The sequence below is a fragment of the Artemia franciscana genome, chromosome 2, assembly GCF_032884065.1.
Source record: "Artemia franciscana chromosome 2, ASM3288406v1, whole genome shotgun sequence".
Taxonomy (NCBI): Eukaryota; Metazoa; Arthropoda; class Branchiopoda; order Anostraca; family Artemiidae; genus Artemia; species Artemia franciscana.
In genome coordinates, this window is record NC_088864.1 from 16,104,867 (window position 1) to 16,126,430 (window position 21,564).

At 32.9% G+C, this 21,564-nt stretch overlaps 1 protein-coding gene across 5 annotated transcripts in view; it reads left to right on the forward strand.

The window, feature by feature from the left end:
* The window catches only part of LOC136037885 (chromosome-associated kinesin KIF4A-like), a 91,676-nt gene that overhangs the window by 40,958 nt on the left and 29,154 nt on the right, over positions 1–21,564 (forward strand). For 4 of the 5 annotated variants that reach the window (XM_065720749.1, XM_065720743.1, XM_065720768.1 and 1 more), the window contains exons 11-15: positions 3,028–3,249; positions 5,765–6,089; positions 9,067–9,224; positions 15,509–15,622; positions 19,771–19,968. In XM_065720749.1, the coding sequence (XP_065576821.1) occupies positions 3,028–3,249; positions 5,765–6,089; positions 9,067–9,224; positions 15,509–15,622; positions 19,771–19,968 (1,017 nt within the window). The remainder of the gene's footprint in view (positions 1–3,027; positions 3,250–5,764; positions 6,090–9,066; positions 9,225–15,508; positions 15,623–19,770; positions 19,969–21,564) is intronic. The other variant, XM_065720754.1, reaches the window with a different exon arrangement.

Sequence of the window (21,564 nt, forward strand, 5' to 3'; positions counted from 1 at the left end):
TTTCCTAAATTTGGAATTTAAAATCTGAAAATTTTCAGTATAACAGTATTTCACAGTATTTAACAGTATCTCAGTATAACAAAATTTTAGTATAACTATCTCGAGGAGGTGAAAATAGGGGTCATTCCATCATTGCAATAAATAGATTTGACACTGTCTTATAAGGTTGCTCCTTTGATAAATATAGTCATAGACTTTCATTGACAAGATTTCGTCACATCATGAAGAATTCTCCAGGGTTCAAATATTTTCCTGGCTGTATAAGTGAAACTTGAAGTACGGTGTCCGTTTAAAAGTCCTTAGGATTCCATGGGTGTGAAAATCTAATATCTCCCCATAACCCTAGAAGAGAACAAGCTCTTCTAGGATGTTCTAGGTGTCACCAAACACCAAACAAATATCATCAAAATCCAAAATGTAAACAACGTTATCAAAAATGCTACTGAATATTTTGACAATTTAAATTTTTTCTCCCTTTATTATCGTTTTTGCTTGTTGGTGAGAGGATTTCGGTGGTTATGGTGGTAGTTTTTTTTCTCTAGAAAACAACATCCCCCAGAAAAACCCTACGTGTATATAGATTTTAGCCTTTTAAATTTTAATGTGACCGCAAACTCTTAGATGCGGTACTAAAACATTTTTTTTGGGGGGGGGGGGGAGTGTCTCCGCAGGACATAGCTCTATCCCTTAGATTAGTTTCACCTTCAGGTGATCTGGGATTGTTTCCAGGCAATGAGCTTCCATGTGAAATAAAAATAACATTTGTTCGAGAAAATATTTGTTTAAAACTAAAATCTTGAAAACTATAAGCTTGACATGGCTTTCGCCTGGTCTGTCGCATGCACATTAACAGGTGAGCTATATCAAAATATTTGGATATTGTAGGAAATCTGTCCATATCCAATAGATCGTTTCTATCACACCATTGTATGTTTTTACTCCGGTTCGTCTGCTTAAGATATGTAAAACACTCGGCTGCGATGGTATATGATTGTGTAAGTTTATGTTCCGTTATTAGTATATTTCAGATTGTGTGTGACATATTCCTGCGACGCATGGAACTTGGTTGTCAAGAAGCGTCTTTTATTTTGTACATTCCAATATTGCTCTTTGTACTTTCAAGCTGTCTATAGGGTACATGGTTTATAATTACTTAACGCATGAATACAGAGAAGATAAAGAACGTTTTATTTAATGCTATTAAAAGAAAGGCATCACTCAAGTGTCTCTTGAGACTAATGGATGGGGAGGAAGCTGCACTGTCTTACTGGCTTAATGTTATGTTGAGTTTGTTGAATTTGTCGTTAAAAACGAATATTGTTACAATAAATGTCGTTACATTTGTAATGTCGTTACAAACTAATATTGCTTCTTTTTTTTTAATAAAGTGACTGGTGACAGTGGAATATGTTGGAATAAAATTTGCTGGAGTTCTGGGTCTTGTTTACATGTTTGAATACCAAGGACAGTGAAACCAAAATCTTATTCTTTAAATTGTTTAAGTGGAAATTTATAAATAATTTCTGGGACCACACTGGCTAATCATGACAATCGCAAAGAAAATAAGAACGAGGACAATAAACAGTCAGTGAAAAAATTGAAAATTGTGCATCAAATTTTAGTTTTGTGTTTTGCTGAAATTTTTTTTTCTTTTTTAATCAGTTTATTTTGCTCTGAGGACGGTCAAGCGGAGGTCTTGATCGAATAATTTGTATAATTTAAATTTTTTTCAGTGGCTGTTTATTGTCCTCGTTCTTCTTTTCTTTGTGATTTTGTGTTTTGTAGTGGAAACTTATGCAACCATACATATCTTCAAAAAGTAGAAAGAACTTAGGAATTCAATTTTTAGTGAAAAGGGTGTCCATGTGCAGTTTTTGGTAGTAACACATCAAATAAAAAAACGTGGGGGAAAATAAGCCAAAAGCATATTTTTCTCTGGGCTCCTTCCACCCCTTAGTTCGTTTATTTATCCGTTAGTTATCGCCTGTTTTCGTTTTATAGTTGTGTTATCTTTGAGAGGTTCTTTCGTTAGTTAAGTTATGGTTGTGTTGTATTTGTTTTATCTCTCGTATAGTTCTGTTATTTTCCTTTCATTATCTTTTATTTACTCCACTTGTCTTATATTTTAGTGGGTTACGAATTAATTATTATTATTATACTTAGGAGCGTAAAAACGTGTAATTTTCCTTTTAAGGTATGTTTATATTAAGGAATCAGCAGATTTTTAATGTTCGAGTCCTTCGGACGAAAAGTTTTGTCAAATTTAACGAACTAGTTCTGCTTATTGATTTCTAAAGTTCAACATGGCAACTCTGACAAAATGGGGTAATGCCTTAAAAATGTATAATTTTGAAACAAAACTAAGGAAAATATTATAAAGTCATGCTTTTCAGGTGGGAATAGACTTAAGAAGGGTTCTAAAGACAAAAGGTGTTGGGTTTTGATGTCCTTGGTACTTGAATAATTTCTTGGACTTTTTGAAAGATTATTCACTTATCGTCAATTTTGGCTGTGACGAACCATCCGCACCAAAGAGCATGTATAATCAGATTTAAGAGTGTCTACGCTTAAAAAAAGTGATTAAGCGGTAGTTTTCAGAACCATGTTGCCAATATTGTCAGGCACATGTGAAGTACAATGACTTTATTTTAATAAATTTTAACCATGAATTTCCAAATTTGATGTAATTGGTGTTACTGAATTATTTAAAATCTGGGCACTGAACTTATCTCCTTGAAAGTTTTTTTTTTTTTTTTTTTTTTTTTTTTTTTTTTTTTTTTTTTTTTTTTTTTTCATAAAATTTCTATTCCAAGATCTATTATGAAAGTATCAGAATACAGAAAACATTAAAAATATATTTTGGTTGTCACTTCATGGAAGACAATACCAAAGGCAATATTTGATTCCAATGTTTTCCAGCACTTTTTTTGGTTTGTCTAATTTGTGGTCTTGAAATATTTTATTATGGTGTGTATAGTTTTGTACTAGTATATTATGAAAGAATTTATCTTTATTGGATTATTTTAGGATTTGAAGTCTACTCGAGTCAAATTAATTCGGCAGCTTCGCGAAGACAGCGCCAAATTCAGTCAGTGGAAGAAACAGAAAGATCATGAACTAATGCAAATGAGGGAACGTGAAAGAAAACGGGAAGGGGAGAGGATTCGCCAGAATAGAATTCAGTCAAGAAAAGAAACTGTCATGAAGAGGAGACTTGAGGATGCAATAGCTGTTAGCAAACGGTTCAAGGTATAAGCATTCATTTCAAATTTACAATAAATAAAATATTTTGCATTTTTTTTTTTTTTTTTTTTTTTTTTTTTTTTTTTTTTTTATGATCATCTTCAAAGAAAACAAACTATAAAACAAAAATAAACCGAAAATATAAAATTAAAAAGACATAGTTGGATGTTAGTCTAAATTCCATAGATTTAATATCTAAATAGATATCGGGTAGTAAGAACTAGTGCAGTTTCATAGATTGATTATCTGAATAGATACTAGGTAATATTGAAAAGACGTCGTGCAAGTGACTAAAGAGCCTCCATGGTCTAGACAACAATAATGAGAATCAATGGCAATGGACAAGTAGATTTAATAAGCAGGTTTGTTGCTGCTTCAGCTGCTGGTCTGCTGACTAAATTACTGTGTCTATGTATAGCTCCTGGAATTTTTATTACCTGTGCTGGTAAGTTATCAAGTGAAACTTTTGAGTTGGCCAATCAATTTAAAATTATCATAAAACTTTATACTGAGGTTCTCAGTTTCAGAGGTAGTAATGCTGCGTGGCGGCACTTTCGCACGTAATGATACGCATAGACAATACAAAATAAACGACTAATATTGACATTTATTTTAAAGAACCATTGAGCTAGTTCATTATTTTTAGGCTTGATAAAATTTTGTAGAGTGGTGTGTAATTGCGCATCAGCTGTTGTGGAAGAGGGTTGGTGGATTTTTCTGTTGAAGAGGAGGGGCTGTTGAACAGCCTTAGAAACTGCATTTTTATTACCCATTTTCTTAACTCTTAGCCTTCATATGGACATAGAAGGGGTGGTAGCGGTAAAATTCATATATGATGTCCCTTCATTCCTGGGATTATTTATGGACTGAGCCTGTGATACGGGCTCTGTCGGATGACATCTCTTGTCTTACTGCTGGCAATATCTTTTGCTACCTTAGGAGGACTGTTTCCTTTTCAAATATTATTCTTGCCTTAATTGATTAGCTCGATTAACGAATTAATCGATTTAATGAATCAAAAGAAATAATGAATTAAATCAAATTAACGATTAATTCGAATAGTGACTTAGATTAATCTTTATTTTCAAGGCTTAATTACTATTTCTACAACTTTTAATAAATAATTTAAAGATACATTTTAGGTATAAGTATAAAAGCCTAACTAGTTACAAATTAAAATTAATATTTGGGAAAATGTAGAAATGTTAGTTTTCCTTCCTAATAGAAAAGGACTCATACGACAACCATATATATCTTTAAAAACTATAAAAGGTTGAAAATTGAACTTTTAATGAAAAGCACCTCCATGTTCAGATGGCACCAAATTAAAAGAAAGGAAGCATGCATGAAAAACCACCGAAAAATAAGCTAAAAAGAATTGGCACCAGTTGTGATGTAGTTGCCTTTGTGAACACACAGATCTTTAACGTTCGATTTTTCGGATGCAGATTGTTGTCGAATTTCATTGATTAGTTTGCCTTGTTTTTTAAGCTTCAACCTGACAACACTACTGAAAATGCGATGCTGACCTGAAAACTTTATAATTTTAAAAGAAGCAAGTGACAAATTATTGAAAAGGGGGTTTTCAGTTATAAATATACTAAGATGGGTTCAGGAGACAAAATTTTTTATTATTTATTTTTTTTGACTGTGCCAAAATTGTATCCCTTATTTTATCATTTTCATATTCAAGTTTTTTCTTGAAGTTCTTTGCCAATAAACAATCATCTACGTCTATTCAGTTTTTTACTCCGAGTGTTTTATCTCTTTTTTCGAGTTTTTCTTATATGGACTTATCAGCTTTGTTTCTATGGTTATTTTATGTACTCTCTATTCGTCTTCTATATTTAGTGATTTATCTTTAGTTTAGTTATTTTCTGATGATTCATCTTGCAATTTTTCTTTGTTATTATTCCTAAGTTAGCGGCGCCAGATGCTGATTTGCCGCTAGTCTTTCATCGAAGTTTCAGATGACTCTGGAATCTTCTTTTGAAAGAGTCAACAGATAAACTTTTAGGGATAACTTCCCCCTGAAAGATCGTTCCTTATCGAATTGTAACGTCGAATGAAGCTATTTTTAAAATTTTCTGTTCTCGGTGTACCAATCCTAAGGTAAATTAGAACGTGCTGTGTGTCTTCGTGTTTGTCTTGTTGGTTGGACAATTGAGGGCTCAATACGAGAAAGCTCTAGAGGATGAGGTGAATTTATCTACTTGTAGAAGACAGCCATCGACGCTATGTCAAACTTCTCTCTCACTGACTGGAGAGAGTCGTGGGGAATGACTGCATCTGCCCTGATAGCTCTATTCTGAATCTTTTGGAGTGGTATCAACAAAGTTTTTGGAACACCACCATACAGAGGGCATTCGTACTCCGTGATGGATCTAATTCAAGACTTGTAAAATGGGATGATTGGGATGAGTTTTTTTTTGTCAGTTGGAAAAACTGCGCAAATTTGTATCCTCTTATTATTATAAACTGCCAGAATCTGAATAGGTTTCTTTTTATTTTATCTTACTAGGACGCATTGGACCAATTAAGGTGTTCCAAAAAACCCAAAAATCCTACCATTAAATCAGAAGAACAGGTGGAACGTATCAAGTTCCTAATTGAACGTGATGTCAACTACGAATTTAGTTTGAAACAAGCAAATAAGATAACCGAAGCAATGATTCAAGAGAGGAAAGAGTTGGCTAAAGAGAAAGCAGCTCTGAAAAAGCGAATGGGGAGTGCTTCAATGCAAGAAAAGAAAACACTTCAAGAAAAGCTGAATGATTTGCAGAATAACTTGGATATGAGAAGCGGACAAATATTAGAAATACAGAAACTAGCGGCAATTGATCCGGGTAAGTCTTTTTTTATTATTTATTTATCTGAGCTGTTGCCATGACATATTTATTGTAATCCGACTGTTAGAAGTTGTAAAGTAGAAAATCTCACAACCATATAAGTCTTTGAAAACTAGGACAAATTGGAAATGCAATTTTTAATGCAAAACCTATGTACAGTTTTACATTATATTTTATTTAATCTGTTACCATGACAAATCTGTCGAAATCAGATTCGTATATATATATTTCACCACTACTAATAGTACAGGTACTAGGACAGATCATCCAAGATCAGAGCTACCCAAGGCTACTACACTTGTATCAGCTTTTTCTCTACTCTAATGGATTCACTCTGCTCCCTCTTATGGAATTTTCTCCATTAGATCTCTCCTTATGACCTCTTCTTATACCATTTCAGGATTTACTCATTTTTCTTTAGCCTAGATGAATTGGTAAAATGCACGTTTTTTGGCAAACCATCGTCCATTAGTTTCAAAAATAGACCAAACTATCTTGATCTTTATTTCATCGCAGCCATAGGAAGTAGGGATCACGACCGTTTCAGTATTTGGCTTAATCATAAACGGAAAAAACAGAACTGAAATAGAAACGAAAGGAAAACGGAAGTCAGTTATTTCTTTTCTGTTTGATTCTTTCTTTTTCTTTTTTTTCTTTTTTTTTCTTTTTTTTTTCTTTTTTTTCTTTTTTTTTGCCAAACCACAGATACAATCTGTTTTACTTAAGAATGGCCGTTGTAGATATATTTTTTTTTTCCAGTTTATTAAAATAAAAACTTATAAGAAACCTCTTGAAATAAGATAGGTTTATAAGATCGCTTATCTTAAGATCTCTTATCTTACCAAAAGTCTAGCAGCTAAGAAAACTTTTCTAAGAAAATAGCGCATGGAAACCGAAATTCTAAAGACTAAGAAAAGTTCCTAGATAAATAGCGCATGGAAACCAAAAGTCTAAAAACTAAGAAAACTGTCAAGGGAGAAAAAATTATCATTTCGGTAAATTTGCAGTTTAAGAGTGTGGTGAACTTCCCTCGACACTGATGGCACCAAATATACAGCAAGATCACATGCAAAGCATTTCAGGCAAAAAAAATGTTCCCAAAAATTTACCACTTTAACTTACTAAAGTTCTTTAAAGGTTAGTTAACTATTTAGGCATTTGAGAACACTACTCAGTGCGTCCTGATTTCCAGCTATTGACATATGTATGTATGCAATTTCACTATACTCCGTGGAAATTTAAAACTAGTCACTCGAAAATCTGGGCAAGGTAAGCAGTAAGGGTGTGCGAAAGCTTAGGATGGTTAGTCCCCCCCCCATACCCATTGCATTTCCTGGCTGAAGGGGCACGAAACGGAAACTAGCACTGACGGTTTGGACAGTAGAAGTTAAAGTAGAAAGGAATCGAATTCTCTGTTGCCGCTACTTAAGCAAAGCTTATAGTAGTCCTATTTTGCCTCGAAAAGTTCTTCTGTAACCTAGTCGTGTCTATGATCTTGGAAAAGGAGTTGTGCTCTTGATAAAAAGTCTCTGTGTTCGATTTTAGCTAATTCCTTGCCGTGATATAAGTAAGGTAAATAGGAAATATGTTGGGCACAATTTTAACTGTTTATGTTTTAACTCGAAGGGTTCTTCTGTAGCTAAATATTCAAATTGTGTCTAAAGTTTAAATTACAATCCAGCATTAAGCAGAACAATTGAAAAAGCAGGAAAGTATCAATTTACAGTTATTGATAAATATATATATATATATATATATATATATATATATATATATATATATATATATATATATATATATATATATATATATACATAATTTATGAGGAAGATATAGGATTTTTAGGGGGCTGGTACCCTGTATAATATTTGCGTTTGGCCTGGGTACGATTTGAAAAATGTGTTTAAAAAAGTGTTTAAGCTGAAATTAAGAAGCAACATTAAAAATTAACATGAACCGAAATTATTCCGCATATGAGGGGCTGTCCCTTGTCAATCCCTTGCTTTCTGTTCTAAAGTTTGAATTCGTTGTCCCAATTCTTTAATAACTGCTGCTAAAACTCAAGGACCGTTGATTTGGAAAAAGAAGCTTTTTTTAAACACTAAAAATCTTGAGAGTAAAGTTTGAGAAAGGGTAATCCCGTCACATACAGAATAACTACTGTCATTTTTAAATTTTAATGCTACTACTGACTTTCAGTTGAAAAAAAATTGTATATGTTTAATATTATAATGAGGTGAAAACTTTAGTAGTACCTCTGTTTAAAAATTTGATTGTTAATTTTGAAAGTTTAAACAATTCTTTCAAGCAAGAAAGATGGATTCAAGAAAGTAGAAGCATCAAGAGACTTAAAAAATAACATTATTTATGCTTTACGTATCCTCACTTTTTGTTTTAATTCTACGGAAGAATGCCTGGGACTCAATGTCCACTGTTTTGGTTTTTGGGGCTTTTTTGTCTATTACTCGTACTTTACTAATTTTTGACTTGGCTTTCCCCTTTTTAAGGCGGTCGCTTTTTAGCTATTCTAATTTATTGTTATTTCTGTTCTTTTCTTTCATTTCCTTATTCAAATATATATTGCTTTTTGTCTAATGTAGAAATATTCCTGAGTTTGGTGTATTTTTTTCAGATAAATTTTAATTTCCGATAAATCTATAATTACTAGTAATTTGGAAAAGGTTTATTAAACCTTTATAAATCTTATTTTTCTTTTTCTGTGTTCCAGGAGAAAGAATCCCTAATACTCAATGTTCCACCGTTTTGTTTTTGTCCTTACTTTCGCTAAATTTTAGTCCGCTTTTCTTAAATATTCCTAAATTTAGAAATCTGTTTTTTTTTTCAGAAAGGTTTGTCGCTCCAATAAATCATTAGCTTAGTGGCAATTCAAGAAAGGTCTATTAGAATAATTTTAATTATTCTAGGTCTATTATAATTATTTTGTAGGTCTATTATAAATGTTTATTTGTTTTAGAATCCAAGGGCAAGAATGCTTGGGACTCGTTGTCCACAGTTAACGAAATGAAAATTGCGATGAAACTGCTGTTTGATGGATTCTTGGACAGCAAAGACGAAGCTAGCAGCAAAGATGCTGAACTAAAGGATATTAAAGCAGAAATGGCAAAACTACAGGTTTGTATTGTATTTCAGTTTCATCTGATTTAAAGGCATTTTAAATTTGTATTTAGTTTTTAACAAGTTCTAGGAAACAGTGGATTGATGCTATATTTGGCAATCAGGGGTTGGGATTCGCTGTCCCTTTAAAAAAGACCCTGCAACGGAAACATCGATTTGACTCCCTACGTGGAGAATCTTTCGCCAATCCTTATTAAGTTCTAGGAACTGAAAGAGTTTTTTTATAAGTTAATAATCTATTTGCAAGGCTTTTGGCTAGAGTTTAATTTTGGTCTTTCGCTGATTTATCCCCCAATGGCTAATTAAAGAACTTTAGTTATTCAGATTTTAAACTATATAATTGTTTATAAAAGTTATAATCCTAGTAATTATTAATTGTAAACTTTAAAATGATTAATTTATACATACTATTAAAAATAGATGATCTACGTAATAAATAATAGAGCAGTACCATTGATAATTATAGTAGTATCTCTGGGCTAGTTGTTGCTTTTGTTTCATAGTATATTACTATATCCTTTGTCTAGGCCTTGTCTCTCGAGTTTACCTCTCGGTATACACAAATATGTTTTGAATAATGAATAATGATCTTTTTATTAAAATTAATTTGAGGGTGCAGCTAATAAATGAAATTAATTTATGAATTATCAATTAAACAGTAAAATAAAAAATAGAAAAAATAATTAAATAATAATCATTAAAAATAAAAATGGAATAATTAATAAAATAAAAATAATACAAAAATATTGAATAATAATAATAATTAAATTAAGAAAATAATAATCACAAAATGAATTATTAATTAATTAATAAAATGAAAATAGTTTGGTGAATGATTTTTTTTTTTAATATGGCCCGAAAACTTTTGGGCCATATAATAATGAATGGCTAATCATTGGGGATCTTTAAATGCTGTTGCTTCATTTAGCTGATCTTAATATGTGTTACCGTGACACTGATTCTTATCGATTATTTTGTTGTTCATTACTCATGTTTCCCTATGCTCCACTTTAATCAAGGGGTTTTCAACTGTGGGTATTTGCGCTAAAAACCTCGTAGAAAAGTAAAGATAGAATAGGTCCGTTACAAGTTCAATCAGTTTCTGCTTTGCTGAAGAAATATAGTGTCATTTTTTAAGCCAACGTTTCGTTAATTTATGAAAATTAATACTGTTCTAAGATGTAAAATTAAGATTATATTTACCTAGTCAGTGGCGGTTTTAGGGGGAAGAGGGTGCTTACCCCGGGCGCGGAATTTTTAGAGGTGCAAAATTTAAAATAAATAATCTAATGGTTATAATTATTTTCGTGATTTCTCATTTTTTTTATTAAAACAGATTTGAGGATGCAGTTAAAAAATGAAAGTAATTTATAAATTATCAATTAAATAGTAAAATAAAGTAATTGAATTATAGTCGTTAAAAGTAAATATGAATTAACTAATAAAATAAAAATAACACAAAAATATTAAATAATAATAATTATTAAATTAAGATAATAATAATTACAAAATTAATTAATTAATAAAATGAAAATAGTTTTGTTAATGAATGAAAATTGTGTTAAAATATGGCCCAAAAATTTTTCGGGGACAGGGGAGGAGGGTTGCGCTAATCAAGATTTCTGCCCCAAGATTTTAGCGCAAGAGAGGCCAGAACCGTCACTGAATCTAATTCGATTTATCACCATCTGGTACCTAAAACTGAAATTATTTTCGCCAAAAGCCTTCCACAAAATTTGCTCAAGGCTTGAAGGACTATTTTGAAGCATTCATTCACCTTGAATTACCCTCCAACATAGGGTGTTTCTAAAATGAACCATGGAAAACTTATTTAAAAGTTTTTGCCAAAATTTTTCGCCACGATAATAAGGTTGTTGAAGCACCAGGGTAGCTCTAAGGTCAAACCATTTTCAAGTTTTTCAGTTGGTTACGCTCAAGCTACAATAGATTCATATCTGTCAATTAGAAAGACAACCAAGACTTGTTAATGACCTGTGCTCTTCGTTAATTGTAACTTTACACCTGTTCATGGTAGAAAGCTATAGTATTTTGAAAAATTCACTTGGATTTCACCCTAAGTTTAATTGCAGTTTGTATAGAAGTTTTATTATGTGTTTTGAAAATCCTCCATGAAAAACTAATTTAAAGGTGTTTTGAGAGTTTTTGGCAAAAAGTATAGAGGTATCTGGCATCCAGTGTGGTTAGAAAATTCAATTAATATTAAAATTGTATAAAAGTCTATGCAACAGTCACATTATAGCAGCACCTCTCAATAAAAACAGACTTGCATATGACCACTGTTTTATTGTTGATTTTGCAGCGCACCTTTGCTACAGGAGTCGGGAAAGGAAATGGCGGGAGCTTAGTTTGAAAAGCTTAAATCAACTCTAACTTATTCCCAAGTATTTTGTACTAATGCTATCTATTTGTATCTTTTGTTAGATTTTTCATACCGATAGGGAAGTTGATATTCCAAGCTTTAATTTGTCTTTAATCTTTGCTCTGATTGGTGAATCGCAAAAATTATGTTTTAAAGCTGAACTTAGTTTAATTCACTATATTATGCCCGGGTAGGGCCATATCCAGGATTTTGTTCTGGGGAGAGGAGAGATTTACGATGAAAAAACTTTAAAAGCGCATCAAAAATTTGTTTATATGCACTTTTGTTAGGTTTTTACGAGTCGGACAAACATTTCGGGAAAGGGGGGTTAAACACCCTACCGCACTCCCAGATACGGTCTCGTTCTTGGGGAGAATTATTGGCATTGTTTATGTGCATAATTTTGTTATTAACGATACATATGATCCCGGGCTTCAATTAGGTTTTCAAGGGAGATGTGCAAATATTCCAACGCACTCAGTAGATTTTTGGCTTTCGTTAGGTAACGAGAAAATAGAAGAAGTGGCTAGCTTCACTTAGCTGAGCATCATTAAAAAAGATGGTGGATGCAGTAAATATGCAAAAGTGGACTAGTTATGATGCGGGATGACTTTTCACTGTTGAAGAAATTTTGAAAGAATAGAAAGTATTTGAACTAGGATTAAGATACTGGGGGACAAGGTAATGACATTGGGCAATGAAACGTGGGAGCTTTGAAAGGCTGAATAGATTTGCTAAATATTTCCAAGTAGAATTATCAAAGGATTATTTTCGATACTCGTTTAACTGACCGTATATCAACCTTCAAGGATAATATAAAGATCCTCCAGTGCCATTGATGGAGCGCTGGATGTCGACAAAGGTCGACATTTGAGTTACCGGGTCTTTTTAACTGGGGCAGATATAATGTTAGCTCCTGATCCTTGCAGCACCTGAGAGCAAACCCTGGTCCAAATGATTCTTGGGCCAATCTGAGCAGGAATCTACCTGTATGCATTTGCAATATTTATTTTCTATATTTGTTGTAAATTTTCATACATTTGAAGCTAATTTAATTGAAGATACTGATCTTTTATGGAATGTGTGCATCGAGCTATAAACAGCTCGAAAAATGATGTTTTATCCCCGTTCTAGGGTAATAGAAAAAGGGTTAATATGGTTTTGTAGAGAGTTGTCAAGAATCGTGTTTTCTGCCGGGCTGGGCAGAAATCGTAAAAAAATTATTTAAAGGAAATTGAAAATTCATGGGAAGGAGTAAAGACTTGGAACTTATTCGGATGTTGTCCGAACGTGTGCGGCTTTCTTGTCCTCAGGGGGCTTGCGCTGCTATTAGTTGTTGATAGAAGCAGTAGCAGATCATACAAACCTGAGTTAGGCTTCCAACTGTTTTTCTTTTTATTTGGTTATTTGTTATTATAAGTGTAAAGATAAAATCCAAATGTACTATAAAATAAAATAAAATTCTTGATGCCTAGAAAAGCTAAAATTCTTTGAAACTAAAAATAAGAGCGACAGTCTGTGACATTTCCTAACTACTCAAGGTCAAGCTTCGTGCTGTCACAGCCCATACTTTCCTTTTTTTTGTCTTAAAAACTTTCTGGTAGCCATAAAAATAATGGTTTTAACTTTTAGTACATTTGGGATAAAGGCGTTTGAAAAACATTTTGTGTTATTTGCAAATAATAATAAAATCAAACTCATTTCTCAAAATATAGTAAAAACTAAATCTATTGCTGCCTGGAAAAAGGGAAATTCTTTGGAATTAGAAATGAAAGCGACGGGATGTGACATTTTCTAACAATTCAATGTCAATCTTCATGCTGTGTAGCTGTGCTTTTATTTATTTTAGTTTTAAAACTTTCTGGTAGCAAGAAAATAATGATTCTAGCTTTTAGTTCATTTGGGGATAAAGGTGTTTGAAAAACATTTTGCGTTATTTACAAATAAAAAAAATACTAAAATCAAACTCTTATCTCCAAATGCACTAAAAACTGAAAACTAAATCTCTCGCTGCCTGGAAAAAGTGAAATTCTTTGGAATTGGGAATGAAAGCGACGGGTTGTGACATTTTCTAACTATTCAATGTCAAGCTTCATGCTGTTTAGCCGTGCTTTTATTTATTTTAGTCTTAAAGGCTTTCTGGTAGCGAATTTCATTTGAGGATAAAGGTGTTTGAATTTTTTTTTGTCATTTGCAAATAATAATGAAATCAAACTCTTATCTCCAAATGCACTAAAAACTGAAAAATAAATCTATTGCTGAAATTCTTTGGAATTAGAAATGAAAGTGACGGGTTGTGACATTTTCTAACTATTCAATGTCAAGCTTCATGCTGTGTAGCCGTGCTTTTATTTATTTTAGTCTTTAAAACTTCTGGTAGCAAATTTCATTTGAGAATAAAAGTGTTTGATTTTTTTAATTTTTTTTTTGTCATTTGCAAATAATAATGAAATCAAACTCTTATCTCCAAATGCACTAAAAACTAAATCTTTCGCTGCCTGGAAAAAATGAAATTCTTTGGAATTGGAAATGAAAGCGACGGGTTGTGACATTTTCTAACTATTCAATGTCAAGCTTCATGCTGTTTAGCCGTGCTTTTATTTATTTTAGTCTTAAAGACTTTCTGGTAGCAAATTTCATTTGAGGATAAAAGTGTTTGAAATTTTTTTGTCGTTTGCAAATAATAATGAAATCAAACTCTTATCTCCAAATTCGCTAAAAACAAAAAAAAATAGATCTATTGCTGAAATTCTTTGGAATTAGAAATGAAAGTGACGGGTTGTGACATTTTCTAACTATTCAATGTCAAGCTTCATGCTGTGTAGCCGTACTTTTATTTATTTTAGTCTTAAAAACTTCTGGTTGCAAATTTCATTGTTATATATATATATATATATATATATATATATATATATATATATATATATATATATATATATATATATATATATATATATATATATATATATATATATATATATATATATATATATATATATTCTTTATTCGTATGTTTTATTGCGTACTAGCTGTTGGAGGGGGCGCTTCGCCCCCCCCAAGCCCCCCCGCGCGCGTAAGTCGTTACGCGCCATTGTAGTTGTGTCCCTGTGTCCCACCTGTGAATATAGATAGATATATATATATATATATATTTTTAACTGCGTAAAACTTGCGAATATAGAACATTCTTGGCTGTCCCATTGTCTGTGCATATAAATAGATTTTCAGGTTTACCGACTCTTGAACATGCAACATATAATTGTCCATGGGAAAAACAATCTGTATCCAGATCTATACCTCATTATTCTAATGATTGCCCTTGAGCTTTGTTGATGGTGATTGCTAATCGAACTTTCCCTGTGTCTCCGTCGTCATTTATATATCCCCCTGTGCCCCCCGGCGTCCCTGTTGTTGTTGTTTCCCTTTGTCCCGGTCGTCATTTGTGTCCCGGTGTCCCAGTCTGTAATTTCTCTTTGAGTGTCGCGGTCGTCATTTATATTCCCTGTGTCCCGGTGTCCCGGTTGTCATTTTTGTTCCGGTTGTCATTTGTGTCCCGGTGTCCCGGTCTGTAATTTCTCTTTGAGTGTCCTGGTCGTCATTTATATTCCCTGTGTCCCGGTCGTCATTTGCGTCCCGGTGCTTTGTTGATGGTGATTGCTAATCGAACATTCCTTGTGTCCCGGTCGTCAATTATATTCCCTATGTCCCGGTCGTCATTTGTGTTCCGATGTCCCGGTGTGTAATTTCGTCAATCAACAAACATGACGTCAGTCGACACACAAACATGACGTCACTCGACACACACACAGACAACTTATTTATATATATATATATATATATATATATATATATATATATATCATCTTTTCAATCTTTTATTTTCTATCATTTTTTTTTTTAGTCCGATTACGAGAAAGCGATATCAAACACTGAAAGGTATTCAAGAGACATATGTCAACTGCAAGAGAAACACGAACAAGAATTGAAGGCTAAACAGAAAGAATTGGAAGAGCAGGTAAGGAATTCAAAGAATGCTCGGGGCTGGACGAACTGCGACTGGAAATGAAGCCGTAGGACTTGATTAGTTGTATCCATTCCTCTTGACAGATTGCCGAAGATTGTCTTTTTCTGCCAATCGTCTTGGGCTAAACGGAAAGCAGGTCGTTCCCGTCTGGGGTGGGAAGATGTCATAAACAAAGATTTAAAGGAAATGGGAACTTCTTGGGAAGGTATAAAGAGGGAGGCTTTGAATAGATTATGATGAAGGAAGAGCGTGCGTAACTGTGTTGGCCTCAGGTGGCTTGGTGCTGCGGTGAGTTGTTAGTAGTAGTAGTAGTAGTATTCCTCTTTTTAATCTAAATTTAGCTATTTTCCATTCAGGGACTAGTAAACAGTTGACTAACTTAGTTGAGGAAATGTGTAGTTATGTTTATTAGCTGACACTTACTCGAGGAGGGGTTATATTTCCTCAGAAAAAAAGTATTGCCAAAATTGTGAAAAAGTTAATAGAAAGAACAAAAAAAATAAATAAGGAATTGATTATTATCAGTATTATGTATAAGATAAATTGAAGTGTATGAATATATAGTTGATTTGGTTTGGGGGTTAAATCCCTAGAATCCCACTTATTACCGGAGTTTGAATTTCAATCTTTTTTTTTTTTTTTTTTTGCATTGAATGGAACCTTCAAGTGCAGTACTACGTTCAACCCATGTAAAATATATTAAGGTTGTGAAATTATTCATTTTTTCTAAGCTCTTTAGAAAAAATATAGTGCTATAAAAATTAATATTTGTTTTTACCCACCACTTTACAGAAGTGGAGTAAAAAAAAGTAGCAAATAACACGAATAAGGAAAAGGATAATAAAATGCTGAAAAGAGATTCAATTCAGAAAAACAGCGGATAAAACGATGGATTGGAACGATACTTTAGGCTAATCTTAGACTTCATCTAAAGCTCAATAGATCTTAACCTTTTAATTTCAGTCATGGGTTATAACTTAGGGCATACATAAATTTTTTCAGATAAATATAGTATTTAATTTTTTTGCTAGATCTCATGAACAAATTGAAATTATACGAGAGATAATCTGTTTGTCATTTCTGTGTTGCTTATTCGGGCTATTTGTAGTGACACGTGGAGATTATTAAGATGTGAATTTTGTTTATTTGTTGTTTTCTTTATATGATTTGTTTAATATAGCTTTACTCATTTTTTCCCCGTTGGTAAAGGCTTTCGGAAGTGGAGTCAAAATATTCATATCTTTATTATTCAAAGGTTTTTTCTCTGTTTTGTTCTACTGCATTGTTTAAGTATTAAGTTGGTTTTTCTCTATGCTTTCATTTATTTGATAAATTAAGGTCGCGTTACTTCATAAATTAGAAGTTAGCATGTTGAAATTTATAGGACCCTGAGCACATCATTGTCACGCTCACCGGTAAGAACATGCTAAAGTGCGGCTACAGTACTAATAATATATCCCTTACGCATTCTGGTGACACGGTAGCAGGAGCAAAAACTAAATCGGGTTTTTAAACTAATATCTCATCATTTAAATTGTCTGCTTTTGTAGCACAAGTGTGATGCTAAATCACGGACCAGTCCCAAATCTTGCCTTACGTATTCCGGTAAGTTGGGTAATGCTAAATCGGTTAATGTGGGTAAAGTCTGTGCTAAACGTGATAAAGGACTATAAAGACACGGTAGCAGGATCAAAAACTAAATTGGATTTTTAAAGTGTGACGCTAAATTATGGACCAGTCCAAAAACTTGCCTTGTGCATTCTGGTGATTTGGGTAATGGTAAATCGGGTAATGTGGGTAAAGTCTGTGCTAAACGTGATAAAGGACTATAAAGACACGGTAGCAGGATCAAAAACTAAATTGGAGTTTTAAAGTGTGACGCTAAATTATGGACCAGTCCAAAAACTTGCCTTGTGCATTCTGGTGATTTGGGTAATGTTAAATCGGGTTATGTGGGTAAAGTCGGTGCTAAACGTGATAAAGGACTATAAAGACACGATAGCAGGAGTAAAAACTAGATTGGAATTTTAAACCGATATCGTCATTTAAATTATCTGCTTTTGTAGCACAGGTGTAACCCGAAATCACGGACCAGTCTCAAATCTTGGCTTTTCATCGATAAATTTAGTATGGTTGGGGTATAATATATCTAGATTCCCATTAAAAACATCATAAAATATTATTTAATATTAATTTTGTTCAGTAGTACTCTTTAATTACCTTCAGACACAAAACTCTCTCAGTTGTTTTAGAACTATTATCATCTATTTTAGTCTGAAGTATGGATTTTCATGTCTTTCCAGGTAATATGAAGCCTTTCTGTTCAGAACTAAGTCAATTGTGAAATATTATACTATGAAAAAAAAACAGAAAAAACTAATGAAGATGTATTTTTTTTTTCTAACTTTGAAGGTTATTTTCTAGGTGGGAAACAATTGTCAGGTCTTTTTTTTAATATCTTATGTGTAGCCGTTTCTGCTTTAGGTATTTTATGTGGATCCAACCTTTAACTGTCTGAAAGTTGAAAGAGTTTTTTGTTTTTAGCTCTTTCGTTGATTATAGTTTGTGTTGGCTAAGTGTGTAGAACAGACAAGTTAAAAGAATGTTTAGCCTTTTTTCAAAATTAGTCCAGTCTAACTTAAAGCAAAAATCTACCAAGAGATAAGAAAATTCAAATCTCAGTAATACCTCTTTTAATCCTTCTTATAACTTTTTCATTTTTTTTTAATGGTTATTACAAGGCCAAATGGGCCAAATTTGCACAAAATGATAACTATTTGCATAAAGTATTTTACAAAAGGCGGATTCCTTACACCTAGTCTAAATCCAAGACATGCAAGGTTTTTCAATAAGTACGATTGAAGCATCCCGGAGTCTACATCTCAGCCCCGTACTAGGTCAGACAACCCCATCCCTCCCCCTTGATATAAATATATATATATATATATATATATATATATATATATATATATATATATATATATATATATATATATATATATATATATATAAAGCAAGAATCGACTTTTTCTTAGAGAAGCTTGAGTTATCTTTCTGATCTGTTTCTTATTGCATAAATACTGCCGAAAGAATGCCAAAACTAAATTACCTAAATGAAAGTCCATTCATAAGATATTATTTAAACTGACATTGGTCAAAAGATAAAAACAGATATTTCAATAAAAAATGAATGTCAATATAAAAAAATAAAGGCTACATTGAAATAAAAATTAAGCGAAAGAATGCAAAACTTGGGAAGTGCTTGTACCAATTAATAGGAAGAGGGAAGCTAGCCGGGATGTTATGTTTATTTTTTCCGTAATTTGAGGGTCAAAGGTCTTTTTACACCTGAGGGTACGGCAACAAATGGGAGAAAAGGTAGGAACAGGCTATGAAACGACACAAGGTGGTTGAATCTGGGAGGGAAGTGTCTTTTTGGAAAAGTGTGGTCCCTGCCAAGGTTTGTTGTTGCATATTTTTTTCTTTTCAACGGAGGTACAACATACCTCTCCCCTACTCAAGCGTTTCTAACGTGGCTTTTTTTTAGAAGAAGAGAGTATGAGACTATACTTTGAAAATTATTTAGAGGTTTCCCGCTCAGATCTCCCGTGGGAAAATGTCGACTACACTATACATTACAGTTTAATATTGTCGTTAATATAAATACCATTGCAGTCTTCTATAAGCTCTATATTCGGATTTTCTCAACAGTGCCATGCTCTTAAGGGCTTGTCCACTATTTTTCCTAAATATCAACGTTTTTGACAGTCGTAACGGCTGATGATCACACTTTTTATCCTAGCCATTAACGTTGATGACCTAGAGGTCACATATTTTTTTCTACGTGCAGTTTTATCCTGAGTATTAACATTGAAGATCCAAGCGCTAAATGGTGATTTTACTGAATCCGATGATTTTTGAATTATAATCATCGAGCCATTACCCGAACAAGAAATTGGAGCATTGTGCCAAAAAATTCACTTGTTTCGATTTTGAGAGAAACGCCTGAATGACGATTCTATTTTTGTATCTTAATACTGCCTTTGGCGACCGAAAAGCCATATTGTGATGCATTTCTTTTGTGAGATGTCAAAATTAATGAACAGAATACCATATGCTGATTCGGCTTTTTTTTTTAGGTATTAACTTTGATGACCCAAACACCATATTGTGATTCTTCTGTTTCCACCTTACACGGCGATGTAAGTCAAAAATTGACAGAGAAACTTCAGTGCCAAGAAGCGGAACTATTGAAAATGAAAGAGCTAGAAAAAGAATTAGCAGAGAAGAAAAACGAAATAGAGCAGCTGCAGAACGAATTAACCTATTTAAAAGAAGTAAGTGATGCTGTTTTGATTTTAGACAACATTAGTGCCACTATTGGGCTCTTGGGATTTCTCCCTATTTATTATCATCTGCAGTCGGAAAATACTCCCAAGAGAAATTTACAGAGTAAGGCAAATAATGAAAAGTATATTCATTTTTGTTTAAAGGAAGATTGATTCTTAGTTTTACACGGAAGTTTGACCATATATATTATTTGATTGTATAAGTTTTGTAGCGAGTGATGATAGTGAGGGAAAGGAGACTATTAATCCACAGAATGACGTGGACATGGAATACGATCTATTCTTTGATTCGTCTAGCTTCATTTCAACCTTTTGCTTTTTATTGTCAGGAGCAAAATCAATAGAAAGAGATAAAAGAAATAGAGGCCAGATTCTACAAAATATGGCCAGTAATGTGAAGCAAACTTGATTTTTTACCTTTATAATCAGTGGCGTAATTTCAAAAGTTTGATAAAATAATACCACAATTGCTATCATCATTCTTTCCTCGATCTTACAAAAGTAAAGCAAGCTGTAGGCTAACTACTACTACTAACTCTTCACTACAGCACCAAGCCACTTGATGCCAGCACAGGTACGCACACTCCTCCATCCCAATCTATTCGAAGCCTCTTTCTTTGCACCCTCCCAAGAAGTTCCAGTTTCCAATAAATTTTTCTTACGACTTCCTTTCACCCCTTTCGGGAACTAACTGTTTTTCGTTTGGCCTTTGATGGTTGGCCGACAAGGACGATCTTCGGCAATATGTCATCTTTCATCCAAAGACCCTGTCCTTGTCATCTTAAGCTTTCTCTCATTATAGCCCTAGATATCAGGATTGAACCACATTTTTCTCATAGCTTATTCTTTGAGATATGTTCAGTCAATCGGTAGCCAAAACAATTCGTAGGCATTTTCTTTGGAAAACTTGTAGCAAATCCGTCTTTCGGAGTGCCAATGCTTCAGAGCCAGCAGGCTAATCTCGTGAAAGCGTAACCATGATTTTGACATTTAAAAGCTGGGCTGAGTTAACCGAGATATGTTGCTTTTTAATTTTGTAGAATTTATCGTATATCAAGCCATAAGATCCCTATTTTATTAATATATTTATTTTGTAGTGTTAGATGTTGATAGCATTTGAGTGATTTTTTTTTCAGATTCTTATCAAACTGCTCTTGACTTGAAAATTCTCGAAGATCTAAAATCTTTTCTCCGTACCTTTCATGTTCTTCCTTTTTTTTTAACTTTATCCTTTTGGAACATGTTGATACCACAAATGGAATGTTTTATGGAATAAGTCATCCAAGTTTTTACGACACTCTTATCTATACGAAATGGTCAGGGGAAAAGTATATAAATCGGTTGTAAATAATACATAAGAGACACATAACTCTTAACTTATTCAACAATGGAATGTTAACTCACATATTTAATAATAATAATAATAATTTATTTTTAACCCACATCATAACAAGTTATGGCACTTGTGGAGTAACAAAAAAAAATGAAATACACTACAAGTAAAATACACTACAAATAGAAAAAAACATTACGCTACAATGAGATTAACCGAACAGACGGACCAAAGGATGATGAGGCGATAAA